We start from the raw sequence: 18,883 nt of genomic DNA, 5'->3' as shown, positions 1-18,883 counted from the left end.
AGGTGGGGCTCAGCTCGAGTCTCCACATTCAGACTTGCAATGGATGAGTTCACAGGAGGGAATGACTGAGAGTGGAGGTGTGTGGTGGCTGGTGGTACTGGGGCCATAGCTGGAAATGAAGAGGCTGGAGAGGTCAGGATGGGGATGGGGAGGTGACGGACTGGACTGGATGGAGTGAAGGTGACGGCAGTGGAGAGGCGTGGCGAGATGCACGGACAGCATTCTTACCTCTGATTGGTGAACCACCTGGCGAGGTAATTTGAATGCAAATAAGATTAGAGAGAAGCATTAGTACAAAAGGAAGGAAAGCCAAACCAGATAAAATAAAACACAAGAAAGGTCCTTAAATATATAGCATACTTGAGGCCTGAGTTTAGTGGACACAGGTGATGTGTGAGCAAGCACCAGGCTGAGGTGGGTGAAGCATGTCCTCCCAAGGTCACTAGCATTGTACTGCTGGGAGAGTTGGTGACCAGGGCTGGGGGGGGGTGATAGGAGTCAGGAAGGTGAGTCAGGGCTCCTGCAGACCCTGATGGCTGGGCCGATGGAGGGAAAGGGAAAGAAAAGAGGCACCAATACCTCATAGGCCAACCAAATCCCACAGTAGGGTAAGATGGCAAATAGAACACTTACCAAAACCAAACCAGGGCTTTTAAGCAGGCAGGAGGAAAGATTAAGGGGACTGCTTGCATAGGCTACCTACCACCAGACATACCAGTCCTGGCAGCTGGTAGTGGAGGTACAGCACTCAATCACCTCTCAACCCAGTCATAAGATTCTCTGTAAATTCCACCCTCCCTCCCCCACCAGGACCCTAGTCTCACTAGAAATGGAGGGACTACTGACCTCCCTTAGTCTAATTAGCCAGAGGCAGAAGCAGAACCAAAGGCCAGGCATTTGCCCTCCACTTCCAGGTCAACTATGAGGCCTTAGCAGTAGTTCCTCCCCACAGTGATTCTAGAGGTAGTGATTCTAGTGTAGTCTAGAGGTCTTTAGGGAAAGACCTCTGAGAACCTTTTAGAGGGTCCATAAGATCAACATCATTCCTATAATACTAACAAATTATTTGTCGTAAGCAGCCTCTTCCCTTCATGAACACACAGTGGAGTTTTCCAGAGGACTTACAAAGATTGATACCATAATAGGCTGAATGTAAAAGCAGATACTGGATCCAAATGCCTGCTGTAAAGCCCCAAATTAAATGAGATTTGTAAAAGTGTAAAACAAGGAAGTTATCCTCATAAACTTTTGTTTTAGAGAGTACAACTTTTGGGCTAGGAATGTGACTTAGTGGTAGAGTGATTGTCTAGCATGCATGAAGCCCTGGGTTTGATTCCTCAGTACCACAAAAACAGAAAAAGCCGGAAGGGGCCCTCTGGCTCAAGTGGTAGAGTCCTAGCTTTAAACAAAAGGAGGAAGATCAAGGACAGTGCCCAGGCCCTAAGTTCAAGCCATAGGACTGGCAAAAAAAAAAAAAAAGTATAACTTTTCCATTCAGAAATGTTATTTATATTAACACACAATAGGTTTTTTAAAATTATTTAAGATTTAAATTATTTAAATATTTAAGATCTCAGTGTTAATATCTAATATATAGTCAAGTGGTGGACAGGGTGATAATACACATTAGGGGACTAGGCCCACTGACACCTGGCCTCAGCTATTCTAAGGTCTAACTTGCTTCCCTCTCAGATTATACTTTCCCCACCAAACTGAGAATCTGCCTTTTCCATTTTACAAGACAGGTGTGCCAGACCCAAAGAGTCAGCTTCCCTAGGAGTAGTCTCATCCAAGCAGTGTCAATAAGCTTAGGGCCAATAGGAAATTGTGAGCATGCACTGAATGTACTCTTCTGGACAGTCCCAGCCAAAAGCAGAATAGAGTAGACGAAGAGGTACTTCTGGCTAGACTGGATCCAGCCAGCAGAATGAAGAGTCACAAGCATCCCCCCTGAGGGGACCATGAGCCAAAGCCAGATGCTACTGCCTTGTCTGTTTTGTTTTGGTGGTACTAGGAACTAAACTCAGGGCTTCACACTTGCTAGGTAGATACTCTACCTTTGAGCCATATCTCTAGCCCTGCCATCTGTTCTTAAGGCTGGTGGATACTGGGGGTGTGGAAGAGACAACTCTCTGGGTGAGAGTGTCCTTTACAGTGAGTGGCAGGGACAGCAGCTTGCACAGTTAGGCCACACAGGAACAAAGGAAGTCTCCTCAGGTCCTTGTTCAGGCTTGACAGAGCTTATAGGCTAGCAGTAGCTCCCAGGATTGTGCCTTGAGCCCCACTCAGAGGAGAGACTGCTCATGGCTGACATTGCCCACTCATGACTCCATTGCTATTCTTTACATGCTTAGCCTCACTCCTCTTGGGCCATTCAAGCTCACATGGCCCTGTGGCAGCATGTTAGCTCACTTCAGTGAGGAACGGGCCTGTCAAGCAGAGCTCACCTTGGGTAGTACATGTTGCTAATCACGTTCTGGCCAGCTCTTGCTCTTGGGCCACACCCTGGTTTGATATGCTACGGCTCAGGTCACAGATGCTGGAGGAATGGGGAAGGATGCAACTGTCTAACTCTAGAGTCCTAGTGGGGTCCAGCTTCCCCTCAGTTCTTAGGTTTGGACTATACCCAGGGGTAACTGCCTAGAGGAACTGCTAGATCCTAAACTCCATATGTGAGCCTAGGTGATTTCCTTAACTCAGCTGTAAGTGGGCATAAAAATTACAGCCTGACCTACCTCCCAGGGTTTCAGGAGACACAGTGACAACAAAAGGGCAGAAAGTACAAACTCTTGGTGACACATGAACCATGGAAATTTTTGTAAAGAAACAGTGCTTAGGGGCTTGAATCCACTCCATGAAGAGATGTCCCTGGAATATCCTCAGTTTCCTTCTAAATGTTAAAAGGACAGGGATAGAAGCTACCGGGGTGAAGGGTCACAGGCCAGCATCTTGTAGGTACCCTACAAAGGAAGGATAACTAAGACTCCTGAAGAGTTACATGGCTCTATACTCATTTATGAGCCTTAGGTCACAGCTTTCAGGTGTAAGAAAAGGAAATAAATAAAATAAAGCAGATATTAGTCTTAAGTACAAGTACCAAAGACCAAGTTTATAAAATCATTTATTCAGCAAATGCTTAGAGACCTGTTCTAGTTTTGTTTGTGCTGGTCAAGAGGCTACTTCCCCAAGCAAAATCTGTCCCAAGCCCTTCTTGCAAGAAGTACCCAGACTAGGTAAGTAGGGTTGGAACCAGATGAAAAATAGTATGAAGCAGGATGAGTCCTAAGGGAGGAGCTAAAGCTACAAACAGTAGAGACCTTCAAGTGGAGGAACTAAAGATAAGCAGAGGCCAGGAAGTGAGCAAGGATGGCTCAGTGTGGTCAGTACAAATGGGGGAGTGGTAGAAGGTAAGAAATGATCCCTCCAAAGAGCCTTTACCTTAGGCTAGGTAGAAAACTCACACCAACTGTCAACTGTCTTAAGAAACCTCATGATCTCAAAGGAATTAATTTAACTGAGGCTACAGAGCTGGTGAGGATGCATCTGGGACTTGGTGATATCAAGCTGGAGATGTGGCCAGGGGAAGAGCCAGAAGGGTTTATGAGCCTTGCCTGAAGTATGCACTTGACCACACAGGCATGGTCCAGGGTCACAGACCTAAGGTCCACCAATGTTGTCAGTACACAGGAGAACAGGATAGAAAATCCTGCCACATTGGCAGGGAGAGACTGGAGGTAGGGAGGGCAGTGTTCAGTGCCTTGTGACAGAATGGAGATAGTGAAAGAAGAGAAAGGGACCAATTTGTGAGCTACATGGGTTATACATCAAGAAGACATGATTCCTTACTAGAGTAGGAAGTGGTTGCTTCCCAGGTTTCAGGTTCAGTGGCTGCCATTCAGAGAGAAAGCCAATGAAAAAGGGCACATGGCTTTGGGAAGGAGGTAACTGCTCATTGCAGAAAAAGTAATAGTTGAAAAGTGGACTGAGTAAGTTTTGGTCCTGAACTCTGACAGGCTGTCTGGGCTGGGGAGGCAGAAGTAGGAGTTTCAGGCAGTGGTGTGCAGCTGAAGCTCTTGGTGCAACAGGCACTCTGCTTGGGTAGGCTGTCTACAGGGCAAAGTTAAGACTCTCAGAGACCTGGACTAAAGAAACCAGCAAACAGATATGTATGAGCTACAAGGTCGAGGTAGTAGAGGAGTCAGGAGAGGCAGAGACCCAGGGGAAGGTGGGAGGGAGTGGCTAAAAAGGAAGGAAGGCTGTCAGCTACTACTGAGGACAAAGGAAGAAGCTTCAGAGTCTTTGGAGCAATCCAGCAGAGTAATGGGCAGGAAATGAGAAGCACAGGGCCTGGCACACAGCAAACACTACATAAATACTTGATGAACAAATGCTGAAGACAGTCAGTCTTCCCAGAACTACTGCCTACCACAGACAGTCAATGCCATTTTGGGGAGGGGTTAGGCCTGTTGGGAGGACTATCTGCCTGCTTGGGAAGCCTGCCTGGGGGACCTGTGAGCGAGCGCCAAGGAGCTAAGCCATGCCGGCTGCTGTGCAGCGCTGGGCAGCAACCACAAATGCCGGACTGTTTCCTGCCTTGATTATGGCTGTTTTAATTAACTGCGCTACAGCTGCCTCCATCTTGTTGAGTTTTAATTAAATTAAATGAGCTAACACTTCGTGGGCTGTCTCAGGCGGCCGTGTATGGGGCCGGAATCCTGTCCTGCTTGGGCAGCTCATCTCTTCTTCCTCTCCCTAGGCACCAAGAAGGTGTGGGTCTGATGGGAGTTGATGTGGAGGGACTGGTACCTCAGGGACTGGTGGGAACTTCTGAAACCAGCAGCGTCTTGAGAGAAACAGAGTCACATCCTTCTTCTCAGTGCCAACCTCACAGCTGATGGGCAGCAGGGGCTCTGGCCAGTGCTGGCTGCACCACTCAAGGCCCACCTTCCCAGAGCTAGCAGGATTTCTGGAACAAGGTCTATGGGTCTAGCCCAAGCTGCCAGCAGATGCAGAATGCAGCCAAGCTGATTCCAGCCTCCTCTCCCACATGCTCTGTTCCCACAAAAACGGAATCAATTTTCTTGGCAGGAGCCTCATAGGCAGATCGATCATCAAGGCGACACCTTCCTCCTAGTCACAATGGCATCCTTGTTCTGAAGGCTCCAAGCTGGCTCAACTTAGACTTCCAGAGAAGACAGGTGACTCTGATGTGGTTGAGGGATGGCAGCAAGTCCCCCTAGTTCCAGGCCCCGGAGGTCCATTTGAAGCCTGATGAATCAGGCATCTCTGGCCTCTTTCCCCAGCTAATCCCTGCCATCCAACAAAGCAGAGAAGCATCACCCCAGGATGGCTACCGGGAAAGTAGATGAGTATTCTCAAGACACCTTTCCAGAGCCTGCTGTGCTGCCACATGACACATGCTGGCAACAAAGCTCTTACACCAGTTCCTCTTTCCTGGGTCAGGTAGGCCTGTAGCAAGATGCAGCCCACCCTAAGGGGCAGGGGAGAAGAGGGGTTTGTGGCTGAGCCCTGGAGAGTCAGCCTGAAGCTGATCGAGGCCTAAGAGGGACGCTGAGCTGGGTTGTGGCAAGAACTCTTCCCTGGAGTCTTCATAGCCCCTTGGCCCCTGGCCTTTGACTCACCTGAACGCAGCTGTTTGATGCGGCCATTGCTTGCGGCAGGATCCACAGGAAGGAAGTCCTTGAACCAAGAGATCTCAGGGTCTGGATTTCCGCCAGCTGCACACAACATGGTGGCTGTACGTGCTTTCTCCACCACCTTCAGCTGAGGCCCCATGTCTATGGAGGGGAACCCAGATGGCAGCTGCTCCTCTGAAGAGAAATAAAAATGTGCACATTAGGGCTGACCCTGTCTGCCTCTTAGGACCTCTCAGTGAGGAAGCTTCCCCCTGACTCCAGGGTAGGCATGAGGCCTACCCTGATATGAGGAATGAGAGTCTTCTTAAGTCCCTTTTGGCAGGGACAGGGGTTGCCATGGGCCCTGCCCCTGCCCTGTCAGTTCCCAGGTCTGAGAAGCATCATCTCAGATTAAAGATGTCAGCACTTATCTCTTGAGGTCCTGGGAAAAACAAGGATCAATGCTCTGCTGGCTGCAGCAGAAAATGCTGCATGGACACCAGGCTGGGGGAGGGGGTTGCTCGCAGAACAGCAACAGCCACAACTCTGCCCCAGGCTCTGTACTTCCAAGCTTCCACTCCCTTGTTAGCACCCGCAGTGTTTCTCTTCTGCCTGCATCCCCTTCAGCTTCACCATGTGGCAGAGCCAAGATCCCTGGCCCTGGGTACCCTGCTCTATCACTGATCCTCTTCTAACTCAGGTCTTGACCCTGACCAATTCTCTACGGCAGCCTTGACCGTGCCTTCTCTCTCGTGCAGTCCCAACCCTGCTCAGGTCTGGGAACTATGTCTGAGTATATGTACGCTAAGAAGATTAAAAAGCTCTATGAACACACCAAAGGTGAAACTCTTCTCTGGCCTCTTCTCTCAGTTCTATAGCAGGTAGTAGCTCCCAAAGGTGTCACTTCCATGGGACCAACAGGAAGGGATCCCAGCAGTTGTCCTTTGTCTTCCTCCCATTGTACATGGACTTCTGTAGCAGCACTAATGAGCTGAGAGTTGAGGCTATGCTACCCCATTCTTTACCATTGGGAAACATGAAGAGCTGAAGCTGGGTGGGCAGGCCCTGGACTAGTACAGGAAGTCGGACTCCATTCTCCACCAGTATTAACACTAGGGCCTGAGCGTATTCTTTATCTGGTATCTCTGCTTTTATTTGCCCACTTGGGTTCAAATGCTCATCTTGTAAAGCTACCAGGAGAGCTGGGGACTGGTGATTTATGCCTTTAATCCTGGTTACTTAGGAGGCTGAGATCTGGGAAATGTGGTTCAAGGCCAGCCTGGGCAGAAAAGTCTGTGAGACTCTTATCTTCAGGTAATCACAAAAAGCTAGAAGTGGAGCTGTGGTTCAAGTGGTATAGTACTATGAGCACAAAAGCTCAAAAACAACACTTAGGCCCTGAGTTCAAGTCCCAGGACTGGCGTGCGCACGCGCGCACACACACACACACACACACACACACACACACACACTACCAGAAGGCCTACATTAACATAATGAATATTAAGGGACATTACTGTGACTAGCAAGTGTAAACCATTGAGGCAGACAGATACTGAGACTAGGGCCTGCGGTCCCCTTTTCCACCCTAGGCTGGTAAAAGTACTCCCCTTTGGGGAAAAAAACCAAACAATAACAAAAAAAAAAGTGATTTCCAGAACTCAGTAGTGCCTCTGTACCAGTGTGGATGCCAGGCATACCCCAATGGAAGTCCTGGGATTGCCTATCCTTTGTCTACCTACTGGCAAAGAAGCTGGGTTCTGTAGTTCTGGGTTCTGCATCTCCCTCCACAGGCCTGGTGAATGGGAACATTTGCTGAGGTCAAGCTCCTATGTCAGAGGAAAAGTACATGGCATCCTCAGAAGGGAATAAAGAAAAGGCTGGTAAAGCTGGTCTTCCCTGGAGGCTCTGGAGACCCAGGGGGAGTGATTATGGGGACAGGCAAGAGACAAAGCTGGAGGAGCTCCAACTAGCGGGGTCAAGATACATTTATCTGCCATTAGAGCCCCGGGAGCTCCACCAAGACTCCTGCTGCTCCCAAAGGGACTGGAGTTCATCAGAAGAGGTCTCAGTCTAGAGGAGCAAGGAGGACTCCTAGCATGGTCTGGTCTCCTAAGCCTTTCCAAGGATCTGGCTACACATTTACCTACTAGAAGCCCTATAAATTCCAGATATAAAGTCAGGATTGCCTTGATTGTAAGTATGATCACACAGTGCCCTGACTTACAGCTCTGGTTTTTAAAAGGATGTTAAACAGTGCCAAGAGAACAGAGAGAAGATAGAAAAGAGAAGGACCTGAGATGCACCTAGCAGGGCAACAACTTCTCTCAGTCCTGCCATCATTTTCTTTCACATAAAGCCAAAGCAAGGCCTTGGGCCCAGGGTTCTCTCTTAAGACTACCTGTACCAGCGAGGGGATACTTGGGGCTGCTTAGAGACAGGGTACCAGGGTACCAAACTAGCTTCACTTCTACCTGTTCAGCCCTCCTGAGCAAAGTAGAGGGTTGTACAGGAAAAAGCCTGCCAGAGTAAGAGTCCAGGAGTTAACTAGCTTTTATTTCCTATAGGCAAGGTACTGATCAAGGAGAAGGAAAGCGGTACAAATGCCTGCAGCACGATGTCTCAGGAATCTACTCTGAATTCCTGACACGGGGAAGGTCTTTGGGATTTATGCCAAATTAAGGACAATTAATTTTCCTCCTTCAATTATCACGCCCTCAATGGCTGTCCTTGGCTCAGATCATCCCTTAGGCACTGCCACCAGAGCCTGAAACTAGCAAGTGTGAAGAGCTGTCCATAAAACAGCAGGACCCAAAAGCCTGGCCCCTCTGCCAACTAGATTTCTAGGCAATGTAGGAAGACTGGGCTTCTGCCACTTCCAGAAGGGGGTGGGTGTCTCACAGGACTCTAGCCCCTCAGAGGTGAGGTGACCTGCTGTCAACTCTCCTACCTAGAGGCCTCCAGCACATCCAAACCCTGCAAAGGCAGCAGTCTTTCCCTGATGCCTGTGGTGCGCCTGGAGCTGGGTGGAGAGTAATCAGTACCATTCAGGGGTGAGAACTGGATAGACCTAATTCCTCAGGCTGATGTCACTCCAAACCTATCAACAACTGAGAAAACTGAGGCCCAGATACAAAGGATATAAGGTTCCCTGCATGAAGCATTTACCACATCACAAGTACTATGCTTAAAATGCTTTACAAAATGATTTAATCTTTATCAAACAGATATGAGGTATATGAGGAAATGGGGACTTGGAGAAAGCTAGAAACCTGCCCAAGGTCACTCTGTTAAACTAGAGGTGGAGCTTGGATGAAAGCAGGTGGGCAGGGTCAGGGGAGAGAGGTGAAGGGCATTCTTTTTTTTTTTTTTTTGTCAGTCGTGGGGCTTGAACTCTGGGCTTGGGCGCTGTCCATGCACTCTTCAGCTCAAGGCAAGCGCTCTACCACTTGAAGCACAGCACCACTTCCGGTTTTCTAGTGGTTTATTGGAGATAAGAGTCTCACGGAAGGGCTGAGAAGGTGGCTCAGTGGTAGAGCGCTTGCCTTGCATGCCTGAGGCCCTGGGTTCGATTCCTCAACACCACATAAGCAAAAAGAAAAAAGTCGGAAGTGGTGCTGTGGCTCAAGTGGTAGGGTGCTAGCCTTGAGCTGAAGAGCTGAGGGACAACGCCCAGGCCCAGAGTTCAGGCCCCACGACCGGACCCCCCCCTCAAAAAAAGTCTCATGGAGTTTCCTGCATGAGCTGGGCTGGCTTTGAACCATGATCTTCAGATCTCAGCCTCCCGAGTAGCTAGGATCACAGGCGTGAGCCACCAGCACCCAGCTGCAGGGCATTTTTGAGGGAACCAAATCCCACCATGACACTAAGCCCAGAGCTAGTTCCCAGACTCCACTGCAAACCTCCTGCACACAAATGGCTTTTCCAGCAGAGAGAGCTACAGTGCTCCCCATCCTAAATGTGGACACCCCCGACATGAACCCACATTCCAACAGGATGCACAGGTCCTACTGAAGCCCCTACACCAGCATCCTGTCTGCACAAGGTTTGCCTGTTCAGGAGAGCCCCGCCCCCCTCCAGGCCACCAGGTAACCATGGTGACAGCGGAGAGGCAGTGCGGAAGGGCCGAGCTGCCAGCTTGCTTGCGGCCTGGCTGGGCACCGCCCTTCCCGCCCCCCGTGGGCGGAGTGGCCAGCCCTCTCACAGACCCTAGCTCCCAGATCTGGGGAATCCTTCCCTAAGGCTTTCAGGATCCACCAATGGGGCACGGTCATCTCTGCCCAGGGCTGGGTGGGCACAGTTCGGAAGGCCCTCAAGCTGCCTCTGAAGACGCATGCCTGCCTTATCTGTCTCAGGCCAAGCCCTGGACACATGGACAAGTGTCCCTCAGAAAGAAAAGAAGCTCACTAGGGCTTTAGAACCCACCAGGAACCTACCTCTGGCCACTCATATAGTGTACACACTTCCCCTGCCCCACAGGGGCAGATATGCATGCATGAATGGCTTCTGCTCCCAACCCACTGAAGCTGGGAGACACGTTCCCTTCCCTGAAGAGTTTCTGCTGCCCCAGGGCACAAGGACAGGAGAGGGTATGTGTGCAAGTGGGAACTGTTGGGGAGTCTGAGGCTGAGGACCTGCAGCAATGGGGCTGATCAATCTACCACTCATCTGTTATCTTGGCTTGATGGGAGAGAGATTCAAATATAGGAGCATGGGAGGCAGAGAGCTTTGGTGGGGCTGCCTGAGCCAAGGCTGTGAGTAGAAGGGAGCAGCATGGGGGCTGGGGCATGTGTTCTGATAGATGAGGCCAGTGTGCAATGACTGAGGGGTGGGGGTGGGGGACTGCCGAGGCACCCTAGAGAGCACACACAGGTCTCTTTGTCCAGCTCAGTCTGTGCTGTCTAGGGCGGAGTCTGGACCAAGGGAGGGGGTTGCTCCAGGGAAGCTAACAGATGGAGGTGCCGACCCAACAGGGTCTGGGGGCAGGCAGTGCCGTCTGTCAGCATGACCTCCTCACCCGTGTTTACCCAGCTTCATGGTATCTCTATGAATGAAGGTACACACACTCATGCACAGGTGCAGGCTCCCTGGAGTGACAGCATCTGTAATCCTGACCCTCTTCCCTATGAGTGTGGGACCTGGCCTCATCCTATCTTAGAAACATGTTCCGCCAAGGACTCTGAGAAAGGTATGGAGAAAGAAACAGGTGCAAAAATAGAAACCTATGTGAGCATGTGGAGGGACATCTGCAGTGACAAGCACCTGTGGAAACAGACTCTCACTAGCAAATCCAGAGGTGGTATGGCAGACATATGAAAACACACATGTGGAGACATGTAGATTGAGATACATATGCTCAGACACATGTGTCTGGTGACACAGAGACAAAAACCAGGAGGAAACCTTGTGGGTGGCAGGGATGCCAGTTCCCTCTGGCCTTTAGGCATTCCTAGGAAGCCAAGACCACATCAGTCTGGTCCCTGGGTATCTATATCCCCACCTTACCTAGCAAGCAGAAGACCTCCCAGACCAACTTTCACTTGAGAGCCCAGCTCCAACCCTAAGCTTCTAGGCAGTAAGGAGGGCCTGGGGAGCCTTGGGCCCATCTCCCTTCACAGTTTTCAGTCTCGATTTTCAGCTGTTTTTTCCAAGAGAAAACTCCCACCTCTTCCAGCACTCAGATTTCATCAAACTTGGCATCTTAAAAGCCTGTTTTGTTTTTGAATCTGAGCTGTTTGGGGCCTGTCGGCAGCCACGGACTCCTCCTCTCAGTAATCCCCTCTCCCTCAGGCTTCCTTCCTGGTGTTCTATATCACCCTACTCAACCTGGCAGATGAGGCCTCCCTACCACACATACCCTGTGAGCCCAGGGGCTTCCCTCTGGTCATATAATGGCTCACACTGGACCCTCCTCTGGAGTTCCCCTTCTTCAGTCCTGCTGCAGGGAAATTCTTTTCATCCATTTACCCCCTAGGTTCAGGCCCTGCTCTGTCACTCCAGACCACTGACAGCCTCCCACTCACTCCTCAGCCCCCTGTAGCCCTGCTGCCACCCCCATTGCCTCCCACAGAATGCTCAACAAGGTCAACGACTCTAGAGATCTAAATCCAGAGAACACTTCCCTTTGCTCTTCTTGCCTGGCCTCTCTCTTCCTCCTTCACATACTTTTCCAAGGCTTCACAATTGGCTTTTGGCTTCCCTCCTATCGCTCAGGAATTCTCCCAACATGCAGAGTTAGTTGGTTTCTGCAGCTCCTTCTCCTATCTTGGCTCTGGCTCCCTGAGATTTGTCACTTCTTGGCCCTCTCAATTTCATCTCTAGATGTCTCTTGAGAGTGCCAGGCAAACTCATACCAGGCCTCCTTGATATCCTTGTCCAGATGCCTGTGCAACTCTGTTTCAAGATTTGAATTGGACTCAACTTGCCCTCTCAGTCCTGGGTCTCCTCCAGTATTTGAAATTTAGAAAATGGCATAGCTGTCTACTCAGCCTTGGAGCCAAGAACCCAGGCAGCCCCTACCATCTCTCTGATATCACAGGAGCTAGAATGGCTTCTATGTTCCTAACCTGCTGGTGGTTCTAATTCCCATCCCCTTCTCTCTTCTACCCATATTCAGGTTCAGGTCAATGCCAGCTCCCACCTGAGCTGTACTGATCTTTCACTGCTATCATAACCTGGTTTTATCCTAACTTTTTTTTTTTTTGGGGGGGGAAGGCATGGGATCCAGATACACTCATATCACTTTTTACTTTAGGTATTTTCCAGGAAGGGCCTCATGTTTTTATGCCTGGGCCTACCTGGACCTCAACCCTCCTACTTTGGCTTACAGTGTAGCTAGGATGATAGGTGTACATGACAACATCTAGAAAGTTTTGTTGAAATAGGGTCTCCCTAACTTCCTGCTATGGCTGGTCTGGAATAGTGATATTCCTAATTTCCATAGTTGATAGCCCAATTGTATTCTACTGCACGCTCTATCCACAGTGATTTCTCTAATTCATAAATTTAGTCATGTTGTTCCCTTAAAAATCCTGTCTACAGGAAAACAACAGCAGCAGCAACAAAAAAGCCTCTCTCCTCTGGCAAGGGAGGGGGCACCAAAGTTGGAGAATATTTACATGCAAGGGTATTTAAAAAACTTGGGTCAGGTGCTAGTGGTTCACACCTGTAATCCTAGCTACCCAAGAGGCTGAGATCTGAAGATTGATGTTCAAAGCCAGCATGGGCAGGAAAGTCTGTGAGACTCTTATTTCCAATTAGCCACTAAACAGCCAGAAGTAGAGCTGTGGCTCAAGTGGTAGAGCACTAGCCTTGAGCACAAAAGCTTAGGGACAGTGCCCAGAACCTAAGTTCAAGCCACAGGAGAGGCTTTAAAAAACAAACAAACAAACCTCAACCCTTAAACAAACCAAAAAACCCTCCAACTAACTTGGAGAGCTGTTTCCAGATCTGCTGGCCCCACTGTCGTTTTAAGTTTGGAGAGAGGAGCGTAAGCAAGGCACATAATAGGCCTAGACAGAAACTGGGCCTTGCAAGGGTTGGATGGGGAGGACGGGGAGGCCTGGGAGGGCAGGCAGGGCCCAGGGCAGGTATTGTCTTCACACCTCACAGACGAAACAGCAGTTCCACATCAGGGGAGTCTATTTAGGCCCTTGAAGATGATCATTACTAGAAAAAAATGGAGGATGCAGGGACTGAGAAACCCAAGGTCTGATCTTCAAGACCCCCAGGCAGCGTTGACCTATCTGGCCTCTCTCACACTCCCAGAACTTCATGTCTGCATGGTCCTGAAATCCTCTGTGGTCATAGAGGACAGAAGAACAGGTCACAGTCATAGCCACTAGACAGGGGAATGCCCACACTTCAGTTGTCAGGACAGAGGGGGTAGTCTAGGTTTCAAGTTCTAGGACCTTTTTTGTCTATGGTAGCTCTCTTCACCTATCAGTCAGTCAGGCCTGGGCCAAGACACTCTACTGTGGGTGGAGGGAACAGACAGGCCTAGGTAAGATGACTCCCTTGGAACACACCCATCCGGCACAGTCCAGGGGATAGGGACATATGTTGTTTTATTGGACATCTGTCTCTTAGGGCTGTTCCTAAAAGGAACTGAGTGAGGAGGGAGTGTTGTTTCAAGAGGCCTTCATCACCCAGGTCCTAGAATTACTGTAGAACCTGGACGTCCAAGCCTAGTGCCCCACCCTGGCCTCTGGTGCACACAACTGCCAGTCACTCCTCCCATAACCTTCCCCAAGTAGGCAACGGCAAGCACTCCATGCAGACAGCTATACTCCTGTAATATGGTCCTGTACTCCTGGTGTGATCTTGATCAGTTAGAAAATACCAAGGTTAGATGGGAACAGGCAGAGTGGAGCCTAGATTTGGTATAGGGAGGACAAATGAAGAGAGGGTTCTGATATCTCCCTCTTGGCTTGACTAGACAGGAATTGCTAAGGCGCCACTGTAGACGCTGACCACACTTTAATACCTGTTTGCCTGTGGCCCCTTGTCTATCCCTGTCCAGCTTTCCTGGCCGACCAACAGATACAAACAGGGATATTGAAGGTCTGAGACACTGAGCCTGGACATACACCTCTAACCTCCACCAGCACATTCAGCTCAGGCCGCTGACCCCCTTTTGCTGTCCACACAGCTTGTAAGGTACATACTGCCTATGACCCACTCACACTTTACACTTATGTGTGTGCACCTTTACATCCCTCTGTGGTGCATACTGCCTGAGGAATGCACATGCACAGAGCCTGCTTCACACCCACACCCATACATTTCACACGTGGCACACTGTCTCACAAGTGGCACACAGAATAGCCACACCACACAGAGCACATTATTTGCTGTGGCCATGACAAGACAAATGTTGTCACCTGCACTTGGAACCAGGGCCCCAGGACAAGTGAGAACAGCTCATCCCAGCTCCACAGCCTCTTTTCTTTCCTCCTCGCTCTCTCTCTTTTCCTTTTCCTCTTCCTCCTCTTCCTCCTCCTTTTCTTCCTTCATCGGTGTCCATTTCAGAACCTACTCAGTTACTAGGACAGAGTCCACATCCCTGGCTTGCCTTCTCTTGGAGCTTTTCTTGACTACAGTTCTGCCTGGCCTAGACCCCACTGCCCCTGGCAAATCCATGACCTTCAGATGTGAGCTGAAGACCCTCCCTACCCCCACATCTTAGAAGGAAAGGCCCAGAAGAAAGGCCTGTGTCCCTTCCCCCAACCCCCTCCCTCATGAGGGAAAATGTCAGATTCTCTGTCTCAGTGGCAGCAGCAGGCGGGTTGGAGGGGGAGTGATTCAGCCGCCGCCTCAAGAGTGCAGAGCGAGAAGAGCTTTTCCTGCCATTACTCGGCGAGGGAGAGGCTGGCGCGCTAATGGCTTCAATTACCACTCAGACAGGAACGCTGGGCGGCGGGGCCCTGTGCTAGCCCAGTCACAGCCCAGGACAGGCTCAGCCCCAGCCAGCTTGTGCTGAGTACCCCTGGTCTGTATCTCACCCCCCTCCTCCAACCCCACTCCCAGGATGGTAAGGCACAGGACTGGCCATCCCCATCCCAGAATGGCCACCTGGGGCTCACCAATCCACAGTGGAAATGGCAGTCCTGCTCTGGAGCACAGTGCAGAGAACATGAGAGACCTGGCATGGCAATGTCCCCAGGGGCAATAGTGGGAGTAGCCTAAGAGAAGGGAGCTGGTGTGAGGAGCACTAGGCCTAGAATGGAACAAAGCAAGCAGAGGATACTGGATGCACTTACAGAGCAGGGATTCCTTTTGGGGAGGTGCACAGAACCGGCTCCTGAACAAGGGAAACCCCAAGCAGCCCCTCAGCCACAGTCCTCAAGTACCTAGCTCATGGTGAGCAGGCACACACACCTAAATGCTTTGAGGAGCACATGCCCAGTGTGATTTGGGTAGGAGACTCACCCTTATTTCTCAGCCCCCAAAGAGCTTTATCTTCCCCCACTCCTTGGACCCTACAGGGGCTTCCTGCCAATAATGATCCTGGCTGTCCCCTGACCCTACCCCAATGCTATCCTTTTATCCAGTTCCTGGCACCTCAGCTTTCCTGCCTCCTAGGAGGAAGGGTTAGAGCGGGTGGTCCCTTGACCTGGTCTGGCCCTCAGGAACTCCTTTATGCCAAACCCAAAGCTGGTCAAAGTTACACATACCAATATGACAGGACAGCATTTTGTGCTGCAGGTGCTGTGTTTCAGCAGCCGGAGGATCTCACTCAGGCCCACAGTTCCCCTGCTCCAGGAGAGCAGAAACAGGGCAGAGACCCAGCCCACACTCTCCCAGCCTTATGGGATACCTACCACAACCCAGAGGCACACACATATAGACCCAATCCTTGGGCTGGGGATATAGCTCAGTGGTATGACAGCTCAACTCAATTTGACTCTGGGTTCCATCTCAGTACCACATGAAAACAAACAAAAAACATAAACCCCAAGTTCTGAGAAAAACTCTTGACCAGGAAGGCCATTCCTAATGGAGACTCTGCAAGTCTGAATAACTAGCCTCCTCCCCTCACATTCTTGATGACCACCCTCATCCTCCTCAGTCCTTTAAAATATAAAGCTCACAGGGCAGTGGTGGAGGGAGAAAGGCTCCTCAGCCAGAGAAGCTGGACTTAATGACTTGCAGTGAGTTCTCTTTCAATGCTACCAAGGAGTCCCTGCTTACCAACCTGAGAACCCCAGAAAATTACCCTCCAGGACAGAAGCCATAGTTCTAGCCCTTTGGCCACTATCCAAATGCCAGGACAGGGATGATAACTCCCTGCTGGAGCAGATACCAACAGCAGGGAGACAGTGCAGAAATACTTTCCTCCAGGTCACAGGGGGGGAAATCAAGGTTGGAGGTGGCAGAGATGAGCTTCAGCAATCAGCATCTAGCCAGGGCCAGTCCTCAGGTCCCCTCCTCCAAAGATTCCCTCCAAACAGGGTAGATCATGAGGATAGACCAGGTAGTATGAAAGCCAAGGATCATCAGATAAAGTGGCTAACCCTTAGAATGTACAACTTCTAGTTCAACAGCAGCTACCACTCAAACTAGACTTCTGGGAAACACTTAACTGCATTGATTTTAATACTCCAAACCAGCTTGCATACCAACTACTATATCCCAGGTTATAGGTGGAACAAATGAGGCTCTGAGGCAGAGTCACTGGTCCAAAGTCACACAGTGTGTAAGTGGTCCAGAGTTCACCTTCACCATTGTCCTCTATGCCCCTGCTTAGCTGGAATGTCTATGGAAGCTTGCTAGAACCCACTGATTCACACAAGACATACAGATCCAAGACTTACTGAATGTATGTGTGAACACATAAAACCACAGCATAAAACGGCCAATGTAAAAAGATGTTCAACTGTTTTTGTAATCAAAGAAATGCAAATTAACTTGGGATGTCATTCTTTGCCCATTAACTTGGCAAAGACATTTTATAATGGTAATTTCTACTGCTGGTGAGGATGTGCAGAAAAGAGGCCCTCTTATGCCCTTGCATGGCAGAAATATAAACTGATATAATCTTATAGAAATATTGAAGACATAAAAATGCACATGCCCTTTGACTTAGCAATTCCACTCCATAAATGTAGAATAAGGAAATGATCAGCAAAGTGAATACATCTATCTCCAAGGACACGTATGGCACTGTACTTAGAAAAGCAAAACATTGGGAACAACATATGTGTCTAACAATAAAGAAATTAGGATACTTCTATGTGACAGCAATTCATAGCTATTAAAAATAATAATGCAAGCTCAGCACTCCTAGCAACTCAGGAGGCTGAGATCTGAGGACAGTTACAAGCCAGCCCACGCAAGAAGGTCTGAGAGACTCTTTATCTCCAGTTAACCACCAGGAAACCAGAAGTGGAGCTGTGGCTCAAAGTGGTACAGTGCTAGCCCTAAGCAAAAGAGTTCAGGGACAGAGCCCAGGCCCCAAGTTCAAACCCCATGACTGATAACAACAACAAAAGATGCAGAAGAATATTTAATGGCAAGGAAATGTTCAAATACGATTGGACTTTTGTTTATTACCAGTACTAGTTTGAACTCAGGGACTATATTTAGCTTGCTTGCTCAGCTGGTACTCTACCACTTGAGCTGTGGGTCTTAGTCCAGTTTTTTTCTAGTTATTGTGGAGATAAGTTTTGTAGAGTTTTCTGCCTGGGTTAGCTTTGAACTGTGATTCTTTGATCTCAGCTTCCTGAATAGCTAAAATTATAGTGGTGAACCAGAAGTACCAGGTATACATGTACACACACACAGAGTGCAAAGGGGCTTGGGATATAGTTCACTGGTAGAATGCTTGCTTAGCATATATGAGGCCCTGGGTTTAATCTTCAGCACCACAAAATAAAACAAAACAAAAAACAAAAACAAAACAGTCCACAAATCAATGGACAGTATCTGATTTCTTTTCTGTCTTTATAGCTGCAAGCAACACACACACACACACACACACACACACACACACACACGGAAATAACCAGTACTGGTAGAAGTAGGATAATCAGTGATTTTTATTCCTATATAGTATTCTACACTTTTCAGATTTTTAACTGAGAACAGGTATTGGTATTGCATTTAAATCAACAATCAATGCTATACTTTGAAAACACATTCAAACTGATGTATCTGTTGCATCTCCCCACCCCTGTGTCTTTCTATGCCCCCAGAAGTGTTCATTTTTTAATTTGATATCATGAGCTCTTCCTTTCAACCTCCAGAAACATGCAGAATTGTTTTCAGACCTTCTGTCTGTGCCTTCCACATCCCTGACACCTGCCCACTAAAAAACCCAAACTAAACCATTTGGAGCTCATTCTACCTTGCCTGCCTGTGAGCTTCAGCACATACTTGGACACCAATTGACCCCTAGATTCTCTTCCTCTACTTTTGAGACCTGGCTCACACAGTAAGAGCTCCCTCCTCTTCTTCCTCTTCTCATCAGCCCTCTGAGAATTTTCTCACTAGATGCTGCTCAATTTGAGGATAGAACCTGGTGAGATGACTTTCTGGACTTTAGTCAGTCCAGAGAATGCTTATGAATGAAGATTTGCCAAGTGAAAAACACACTAAAATTCACATTCAGAGCCATAGCCCCAACCTGGGACCTTTGCTCAGAGGAACAACAGAAACACACCCAAAACCTACAGCCAGACTCTACATGAAAATTTCACCCAGTGCCACCGCCACATACACTAAGGGATACAGGTGTAGCTCTATTT

General features: G+C 49.2%; 1 protein-coding gene across 4 annotated transcripts in view; it reads right to left on the bottom strand.

The window, feature by feature from the left end:
* The window catches only part of Ptprf (protein tyrosine phosphatase, receptor type, F), an 81,673-nt gene that overhangs the window by 47,536 nt on the left and 15,254 nt on the right, over positions 1–18,883 (bottom strand). For all 4 annotated transcript variants that reach the window (XM_013016896.1, XM_013016897.1, XM_013016898.1 and 1 more), the window contains exon 5: positions 5,643–5,831. In XM_013016896.1, coding sequence (XP_012872350.1) covers positions 5,643–5,831 — 189 coding nt within the window. The remainder of the gene's footprint in view (positions 1–5,642; positions 5,832–18,883) is intronic.

Source organism: Dipodomys ordii, unplaced genomic scaffold, assembly GCF_000151885.1.
Source record: "Dipodomys ordii isolate 6190 unplaced genomic scaffold, Dord_2.0 Scaffold33, whole genome shotgun sequence".
NCBI classification, from domain to species: Eukaryota; Metazoa; Chordata; class Mammalia; order Rodentia; family Heteromyidae; genus Dipodomys; species Dipodomys ordii.
This window is presented reverse-complemented; position numbering and strand designations above follow the sequence as displayed.